Below are 9524 nucleotides of genomic sequence, written 5' to 3' on the forward strand. Positions count from 1 at the left end.
CTGCAGCTCATCTGTCTCATTTCTTGATTTCATTATTTTTTCTAGGCAGGTTTAAGACTCATCTGTCTGAAAACCACAAGGGGAAACCAGGGCTTAGTTTTCAGTCAGCAGAGCCTTTTTTCAGAAGCTTCCATAAATGTCCTTTTAAAATGAAGGAATAGCAAACCTGTAAGCTGGGAAGTAAATCATAAGTCTCTTCCCAAGCTGTCTGTTTCTGTTAGGATCCCCTATCATTCAGTTTTATTTTTCTGATAATTTCTTGGCAGATGATTCTAACACAGATCAATTAAAAAGAACTCAGTTAAAAAAAAATCCAGCGTAGTAGATGGTTCATCTCTGTAGACGAAACAACCACCTCCACCTTCTGTTTTGAATAAATTCAGATTTTAACTGCAGTGGCCTGGCTTATTTCCAGTTTATAGTAATTCTATTCCATTTACCTGAAATTCTCCTTTTCATACAACTCTGATGAAATGCTTTTAATCTCTCAACTGCCTGCAATTGTTGCAAAGTGCTACAAGAGTGAGAGTGCTTATGGTAGGGACAAGTAAAGTGATTTCTTTATAGGTAGTGATAAAATTTTCAAGAGTATCCTCCACTGGCACAAATCTGTTTCCCTGGATGAAACATGGAATTTCTACAGACTCCAGTGGGAGCTGAATTAAGCAGAATTAAGTTCTTTATACATCCCAATTCTTGCCCAATATTCTGTATTGATACGTTGAAACTGTTCAGATTATAATTGGCTGGAAAGATAGAATTTAGACACAAGAAAAAAAATTAAGCTGGAATGCAAAAAGACAGTATTGTTAAATTAGATCAGTGAGGGTATATGCTAAAGGAAATTTTATTTTCACCATGATGGTTTGTTTTTGGTTTACTTTGATGCCACATTTTTGCCTTAAGTTCCTCTGGAAGAGAAGTAGCTTGATGTGTCCTGTGAAAGTAAAGGAGCAGAGAGATGAAGTTAAAAATGCTTCTTGTATTTCAAGCAGAACTTTGGTTCAGCTGTTTGGCAAGCACTGTAAATACTAACAACATTTCACTTCAAGGCTCAGAGGCTTCTTTTATAAGCTTATCTCCTCTATTGCTTCAAAACACCAGCAAAACCCAACACTTTCCTATCCACATACAATGCATTACTAACTGAGTCCAGCCTGGAAACTCCTGTGGGATGTCTTCTGAATGTCCTAACCTCTAGTGCTGAGTCAGAAAGTGGAAGCCACATTCCTCTTTATTCTAGCAGCACTTTAATGACCAGAAGAGGTTTCTTACCCCTGTACCCACAGGCTGTTTTAAATGTATTTCTTTTTTATTACACTATTTAGATAATTTGCAATCCTTCAATGAAGTAAGGAATGTTATAAATATGAAGTGTCATCCCACAAAATCATACTTTTTTAAAGTGGCAATTTGGGATCATGTTCATGATTTGATGTTTTCCAGCAGGAAAGTGGCAAGAGGAACTGATGCTCAACTAAAAGACTGCAAGTATCCTATTCATCAAAAGACTGAGGACCTTCTGCACATAGAAGAAAAAACTCAAAACTATTCTCCAAATGATTTAAGAAGCTGGTAAGTAAGAAGAGGTTTATTAATCATTGAGGTCTAACCTGATTTAACGGGAAGAGATGATGGGGTTTTGCTAACACATGAAACTGGGACAGATATTTTTCAGTTTTTCTGGGTGGATCTACACCTCCCAGTTTGTTTTGGAGGACGGGGATGAATTTATAAATTCTTGAACAACAGCTTGCTTCTGTTCTAAAGCAATATCTAAAACAGGGTGCACGACAAAAGGCAAATGAAATTCATATCTTTTTAAATTAAGATATCCTATCTAATAAAAAGTAGAACTTTTATGTTATTCAGAGCTGGAAAATGTCCTGATTTACAGTTCAGATACAATTAAAAGTTTCATTTCACATCACTCTTTTTCCTCATAAGTGAATATCTGAATTGCATGCTGCAAAAAGCAACTGCAGACCTCTTCTATAAACTCAGATACAAGGGGATGATGCAGAAAAAAATTAAGAAAAAAGCCTTGCTTTGTCCCATTTTTCTAACAGAATGATGTTTTTTCCCCAAGAAATCTTCAGCCCAACACCTAATGCACTTCATCAAATGGGATTTAGATTTAGACCTTCTCTTCAAACTCCCATGTGCAAGACTGTTGGGAAAGTTACCCTAGGCTTTGCAGAGCAGAGACCTTTGGCATCTACTCTGTCCATAAAATGCTAACCCCCCCCATCCCATATACACCCACACCCAATCATTCTTCCTTCCACTCCAAACTCAAAAGCAACCGAAAACCTGAACCCTCAGTCCCAGTTTGGTTGCTGGCACTGGTGTTATCTGGCAGCACTGTTCCTCCAACATGTAGAAGCCAAACAAATATGTATTTAACAGGAATTATGAAAATTGAAAAAGTGCAAGGTTCAACTTTTTGAAAAGCACATTCATCCTCCACATCAAAGGGTTCATTGATTTGTTAGGTGAAAAGGGGAGAAAAAGATCAAATCTAATCTTAGGAGCTGTGTCAAGCAAGTACTTTACGGCCCATCCAAAGCTGATCATGAGACAAGTCCTGAATGTAAATATTATTTAATATGTCTGGCAAATGTTAGGAATCTATCTGAGCATATCCTCCAAGTGAGAAATAGCTCTCCTTTTTCTTTGCTCCCTTTTGTGTGTCCTTGAACTTTGTATCCCTTGAAATCCCAAGTAACTATTCGCACTAATAAAGTGTTAAGGTGTTTGACCAGGAAGATTGGCTCTGCTGATTTCAGCACTTAAAAAGGGAAACCGCTCTGTTGTTTTAACCACTTCAACACTCACCATCTCAGTTTATTTTCTTATCCCCTTTAACTTTTGTTAAAATCAAACAGGAAGCAATTAAGGTGAGCCTACTACAAAGCAGCCCTCAAAGTACGTGGCTGGATCTCTAGTGCAGAATGAAGGTCATGCCCTGAAAATGTAATTATACGTATGTGGAAGGAATGCAGAGCCTATACAACTGGGGTGACCAGTGAGAAAATACACCACTCCAACTTTACTTTCAGCAGGCAGATGACCACGGCCAAGACATACATTGCTACCACCACTTTCATGAAGGATGTAGGGGCAACACTAGTTGAACCAACAAGGCACATTAGATCAACAATTTTATCTACTTGAGTTAAGAGACGCAAAGGGAAGGAAGAAACAACTCCCTACTAAGCTGCAAAATTCCCCCTCATCTAACTCCCCTTTGACTCTTGGCAGGTCACTTCCATGATGACAGAAAAAGGAATGTCATGGGAATAGAGATCTAATGACAACAGTGAGAGACAAAGTGAAGTCTTTACGCAGGATTTAGCTAATTATATTTTGGGCAAATATTTATTTATCTAAAAACAAAATAAAAATCATTTTTTAAAGAAAAAATGTATTTAAATAAAAAACAAAATTGTGAAATGTTATGGCACAGAAGTTCAAGACAAGTATAAATCCAGTTGCCACAACTGTTTCGTATTAATGTTGCACATTTTTCTATAAAGGCTTTATTAAAGGTATTTACATGGCAATATGATGTGTAAATATATACAGCAAACTGGGGACAACTTTTTTGTTTTGGATTCCCATATGAAAAAATGCCTTAAATACAAAATTTTAAAAGAAAAAAAGTTGAAGAGTTCATCCCCAAGCATGAAGAATGTCCCATCATCCCTTATGTCCAAAGTATCAATTATGAGGCAGTTTTGAGGTTCTGGCCAAACCCTTGGGAGAGTCAGCCAAGGTTGTGTAGTCTCAAGTTAAATCGCACAGCATGCAGTTGCAATAGTTCCATACTCAATGGACTGTGTAGTTCATGAGTGATATTAGAAACAGTAATATTTTATCATAGTTTCAGTCCAGTTTGGGTTATTCTAAGAGATGCCAAAGAGTTTCTATGCACAAGAGTTCCTTAGCTGCTCAAGTTTGTGTTTCAACTGTTCTCTCCTCCGCCTCAACTGCTCTTTCTCTGCGATCAGTCTGTGTTCATCTGACTGGATGGAAAGAACGTACTCTGTTGCTTTTTTCAGGATGACAACCTTGGGTGCCTTCTCATTATTGGCCACCTCAGGTATCTGGTCACGCAAGGCAAAGAAACTCAGCTTCAACTCATTTCTCCTCTGGCGCTCCAAGACGTTGTGTGTTCGCCTCTTGTCGTTCTCTTCTGAATCTGACGTGCGCGGACTCGAGCATTTTCGGTTGTTGCTGATCTGTTTGAGAACTCTGCCACTGTCCAACCTTAGCCTTTTTGCAGCTGGGTATTCAACCTTGGTGGAGGGAGGAGCGGCATAATTGTGCTGATGGATGTTGACATGACACCGTTTGAGAACTAGTGGGCTGTGGTGGAGCTTACTGTGCTCTTCTGACGTCTCTGTGCTGGACTCTGTGCTTGATTCAGATTCATTTGCTTCAGCTAATGTAACAACATCAATTTCCTCATCTTCCTCTTGTTCTTCTTCTGCCAGAAAAAGAATTAAAATAAATTCATAAGCTGTATGAAGAGACTCTCAAGGCTGCTTTACACATAAGGGAAGGTTACTGTGAACTGCACAGTGAGCAACCCAATGGCAAACTCTTCTTAAACCTATGTGACGATGCTGGACATTGCTTTCCCCAAGAGCCTTTCCTTTAAGGAAGCAATACTTCAAGTGCAATAGGACACACTGACTTCAGTCCAAACCCTGGCTCCCTGATTTCAAAAATTGTAGAGATCTTGCGTAATCCCGAGGAGTGCATGAAAGATAGTAGGAAAGTTTAACCTCGGTTGTCAGCAGTACAGCGCAATAAAGCTCCAAGACTCAAGCTGCCCTTAATTATGGATTTAGAAGGCTTTGGCCACGCCTCAAAAGAAAGCTTACTTAACACACATGTGTATTCAGAGACATTTTCTGAATCTCTCTTGATCTGATCTGTTAATTTGTGGAAAATCGGAAGGAGGTTAAAAAAAAAAAAAAAGGAAAAAAAATGGAAAAAGGGAAGGCTGTAGCTCTTTGGGTAGAAACTCACTTCCAAACCAGATTTACGAGGGAGCGGAACCCGCTGTCACATACCTAAGGAAGCATTTCTAAAACTTTCCCAGCCCCATTCACTCCCCTGCAGTCACTTTCACTAGAACCTCCCTGACTGCACATTCCCCCCGAGGCTCTCAGGCGGGAGTTAACTCCTTCCCGGCCCACGGGTGGCACTGGGAGTCAGCCTTATCGGGACCCCGTTATGAAAGTTTATCCCTCCTACACCTCCTTTTCTATTCCCCCCCCCCCCCCCCCTTTTCTCTCCTCCCTCCCGGAGGGAAAACTGGGCTGTTTTTCCAGGAAATAAACTGGCTGGGAGTCTCTCCATTCCTCGCTAACGTGGCATTTAAGAAAAATCCCACGCGGGGAAGGGGGGCAGAAGGGGGTGATGAGGGAGGCGAGGGGGTGGTTCTGACTTCAAGCTGCCCCGCCGGGAGCCCTTTTGGCGCCTCGCGGGTTTCCCACACCCTCCTGGGGCACGCGTGGGTCCCACTCACCCGAGTCGCTGCTGGTCGTGGGCGGCGTGTCGTCGCCCAGCAGGGACGCGGGGCTGGCGCCGGGCGGTGCGGCCCGCGGGGCCCGCTCGCTCAGCGGGTAAGGAAAGACCACCGAGGGGTCGATGCAGTCGGCGGCGGCAGCGCCCAGGTCGTGCAGGTAGAGGCTGGCGGAGGCAGTGGGGGACGCGGCCAGGCCCGGTGGCGGTGCCGGCGGCGTGGAGGGCGGCGGGCCGGGGCGGGCGGCGGGGCCCCCTTCCCTCCGGGCAGCCTGGTAGGACGCCAGCTTCTCTGAGACCACCTTCTCCAGCTTGGCGGCGGCGGAGAAGCCGCTCCACATGCAGTCCTGGATAATGATGGACTTGACGGTCTCGTCGTCCGGATCGCAGATGAAGCTCTGGTTGACCATGTCCCCCCCGAGGAGCTCGGTCACGATCTCCAGCTGGTCGGCGGTGGAGGGGAAGCAGGAGGCGGCGGCCAGGCTGGAGCGGCGGCTGGGGGAGAGGGGCGGCGTGGGCAGCAGCTCAAACTTCTTCCAGATGTCCTCCGACGGGGCGGGGGGCTGCAGCTCGCTGCCCCGCTGCTGCGCCGCCAGGTAGAAGTTCTCCTCCTCCTCCTCGAAGTAGAAGTAGGGCTGCACCGAGTCGTAATCGTAGTCGTAGTTCTTGCTGGAGAAGCCGGCGCTGAGCGGCATCGCGGCGGCTGGTGCCTGCGGAAGGGAGGGGGAGAGGGGGCGCCCGGGTGAGCCGTGTTCCGCCGCGGGGGTCGGTTTCCCCCAGCTTCGGCGGGGCCACCAGCCCCCCGGCGCGCAGCGCTCCCTCTCGGCTCCCCACGCCGTGCCGGCGGGGAAGCGCGCAGTCGCGTTTAGTAATTAAAAAAAATTAATTATTAAAATAAGAAAGGGGGAAAAAAAAAAGAAAGGACCCCCCTTCGCCCCATTCCAAGTGCGGCGGAATAATCGGGCGGCGCGACCTGACATAGCGAGGGGTCGGCTGCCGGCTCCCGGACCACCCTCCCCGCTCCCCTGCAGGAGCTTCCGCAGCCCGGCCGCCCGGCTCGACTGGGCTCAGCTCGGCTCCCCACCGCCGCCGCGCTCACAGGGGGCACGGCCGCCCGGCACGGAGGTCCTTCCCTCCGGGGACTGCAGCGCCATCCCTATCCCACGTCCCGGGAGCCGGCGGGAAGGGGCGCCGAGAGCCCGGCAGCTTCCAGCCGGGAGCCGGGCTGCTCCTCAGCCACCCACCTGGGCGTGCTGGCACTGCGCGGGGACAGGCAGCGACCTTGGCAAACTTTACCAAATCTTGTCATACGTACATATATATACGCATATATATATGCATATAAGCAATATATGCAATAACCAGAACCTGCCCGCGCATACGCGAGAAGAAAATGCTTCTCCCCCCTCCCCCTCAAAAATTAAATTAAAATCCGAGCGCAAGAAAAAGGATGGGAACGCCGGAGCCCAGCAGAGGAGAGCGTCCGTCGGGAGGGACCGTCGATATCCAGGTCCGCGGAGCGCAGCCCCTCCAGCAGCCCTGGTGTCACCAGCCCGTGTCAGTCCAAATGCCACAACCGCGGGAATCGAGTGATGGGAAGCGCAGAACCCCGCAACTCACCGGCTTCTCCAACGCGCCAGCTGCGAGACGTAGCGAGGCGATTATTGCTGGCGGTGCGAGAACAACGAGAGAAAATACGCAAAAAGAACCGCCGGAAAGGACGGATTAAAAAATAATAATAATAATAAAAAAAAAAAAAAGACAAAACGCCGGGAGAATGTCGGTCTCTTCCTCCCACCACGGCTCGATAAACCCCACGGAGCGGCGGAGCAGCCGCCTCCCGGCGCGGTCGGTCGCTGGTCCGGGGCGGCGCGGCGCGCTGGCCGGTACAATAGAAGTTTAGTTGCTTTTCCTCCTTTAAAGCGCCGGCGAGGGGCGGGCGGGAGCGGCCGCGGGGCGGGGGCAGCACCGGGGGCCCGCGCGCTCCCGCCGCGCGCTCCCGCCCGTCCGCCCGCCCCCGGCCGCGCCGCCGCGCGCGCTCCGCGCTCCCGCCGCGGGAGGGCGCGCTGGGAGGGGGCGGCCGCGCTCCCCCGGCTCCGCTCCCGGGGCTGCGGAGAGATCTGCGGCCCCGCTCTTACCCCCCGCCTCTGCCGGGCGGGCGGGAAAGAGGGAGGGAGCTGCGATGTCGCGCTCCACGGCCCTTTTTTTATTTATTTTACTATTTTTTTTCCTTTTACTACGAGCTGCGCACGGAGATGTCGGAAGTAAACATAGTAAAAAAAAAAAAAAAAAATTACTAGCAGGGATTAAAGGCAGATCCTCGCCGCTGTCCTCCTCCCGCAGGCGTTCCGGGCAAGGGAGAGCGCGGTGTCCCCCGCTGGCGGCGGAGGGGGAAGGGGCTTCACCAGCCCCTCGCCCCCCTCGGCGAGGCTCCAGCGCCTCTGGGCGAGCTGGTCCCGCAGCGCAGAGTGGTGGCCGAGGGGCGGCGGGGGAGGCGCGGGCTCCCAGCACAAAGGAGTGTATGTAGCCCGGGCACCCCCCGCCCCGGTCGCCGCTTGATTATCCCGCCTCTGCCGGCGTCTGCAGAGGATTAAACCGGGAGAGGGCGGAGGCAGAGCCCCACGGGGGTCACCTTGCAGCCACTCTCCCTTTGGCAGTCCCCGCTTGTGCCCCCGCCCCGGCTTGAGCCGCCCCCGCTCTGACTACCTCCCCCGCCCCGGGGTGACCTCCCCTCCTCTCGGCCATCCCCGAGGGGCGCGGACCTGCGGCGGCTGCCAAGGCCCGACGGGACGCTCCCTCCTTTCCTATTCCCCATCGCGGGGGGTCCCGCTGGAACCCCGGCCCCGACGAGGCTTTAGCTGCCGGCGACTCTCTCGGGCGGACCCTCTCCCGCATCTTCCGCGCCTACGGTTCCCCCCCGCCCCCCGGGGCAGCCGCCAGCCTCCGGCGAACTACGCCCCGCGCATCCTGCGCTGGCCTCTGCACTCGATGGAGATGGTGGGGGACACCCTGGTGTGCCCCCCCCAAAATGCTTCCGGGCAGCTGTCCCGTCCCCACCGCGGGCACCCCGCTGGGATGTTCTATGCCTATATGTATACTTATTCCCCTCTCCAGGTTTTTGCTCAGCACCCGCGAGCACAAGCCCTGCGGGGGAGGAGGGGGGGTGGGAAGAGCAGGGCCGCCCCTCGAGGCGGGAGGACCCCCCGTTCCTCCCCCGCCGGCGCTGGGGGCGGCCCCGGGTTCCCACGGCCGCGGAGCCGCTACCGCGGGGACATCGCGCCCCCTCCCGGCCGCAGCTCCCGCCGCGGCACCTGCGGACACCGCGACCCCCAAACCCACGCACCCTGGGCTACAGCACGCCCTTCTCCCCACCCCTCAAGAAAAAAATACCCCTTTCCTTTTTTTTCCCCACCTTCATTCTCCCCCCCCCCCCCAGGCTATTTGCAGAGCAGCGTTCTGTGGAGTATCTGCAAACGTCACAAAAGTATCTGCATGGAGCAGAGGGACACGAGAAAACTCGGGCCATCTTCTGTCCGGTGTCCCGTTGATAAAGAAGGGACAGTTTTATGCAGACGGCATGATAAAACAACCAAGAGCCATGGCATAGATGCTTCACCTGCTGACTAGGTAGGACCATAGGTGTAGATGCTTTACCTACTGACATTTTCAGAATGGGATTTACCCTTGTTCAGAAATCGCTTAAAATGCATCATGCTATTTTTAAATAATATCCCCCTCTGTCTGTAGCAAACCTTACTGCTGTAAATGGAAATAACATGACTAAAGGCAGGCTTGAACTCAGCCAGAGAGGTGCAAGATCCAAATTAATCTAGTTATAACTAGTGTAAAACGCGATATGGGTACTTTTGGCTATTTAAGAACAGCATCAGAATTGCCAGATACACAATAAATGTCCACAAAATTGTAAAAGCTGTTGAAGTTCAGCTGGAGCTGGTAGTAGTAGAAATATTTTGAAATTACTCCAG

At 50.3% G+C, this 9524-nt stretch overlaps 1 protein-coding gene across 2 annotated transcripts; it reads right to left on the reverse strand.

Moving 5' to 3' along the window:
• Positions 1-3362: 3362 nt before the first annotated feature.
• On the reverse strand, positions 3363-7447 carry MYC (MYC proto-oncogene, bHLH transcription factor). 2 transcript variants are annotated; one of them, XM_064644994.1, is made up of 3 exons: positions 7159-7447; positions 5543-6248; positions 3363-4492 (listed from the first exon to the last, which is right to left on the reverse strand). In XM_064644994.1, exons 2-3 carry the CDS (start codon positions 6231-6233, stop codon positions 3930-3932), a joined length of 1254 nt encoding a protein of 417 aa, XP_064501064.1. In that variant the 5' UTR covers positions 6234-6248; positions 7159-7447; the 3' UTR covers positions 3363-3929. The 2 variants fall into 2 exon arrangements, with proteins under 2 accessions (XP_064501064.1, XP_064501071.1); XM_064645001.1 differs by having other exon boundaries at positions 5543-7447.
• Positions 7448-9524: the final 2077 nt, after the last annotated feature.

This window comes from Pseudopipra pipra, chromosome 1, assembly GCF_036250125.1.
Source record: "Pseudopipra pipra isolate bDixPip1 chromosome 1, bDixPip1.hap1, whole genome shotgun sequence".
NCBI classification, from domain to species: domain Eukaryota; kingdom Metazoa; phylum Chordata; class Aves; order Passeriformes; family Pipridae; genus Pseudopipra; species Pseudopipra pipra.

Bases quoted from the DNA above. Each gene is read 5' to 3' on its own strand.
- MYC (XM_064644994.1), bottom strand. From the start codon at position 6,233: ATGCCGCTCAGCGCCGGCTTCTCCAGCAAGAACTACGACTACGATTAC. The intron at 4,493-5,542 runs GTGAGTGGGACC...TTTTTCTGGCAG, and splicing joins CACGACCAGCAGCGACTCGG to AAGAAGAACAAGAGGAAGAT.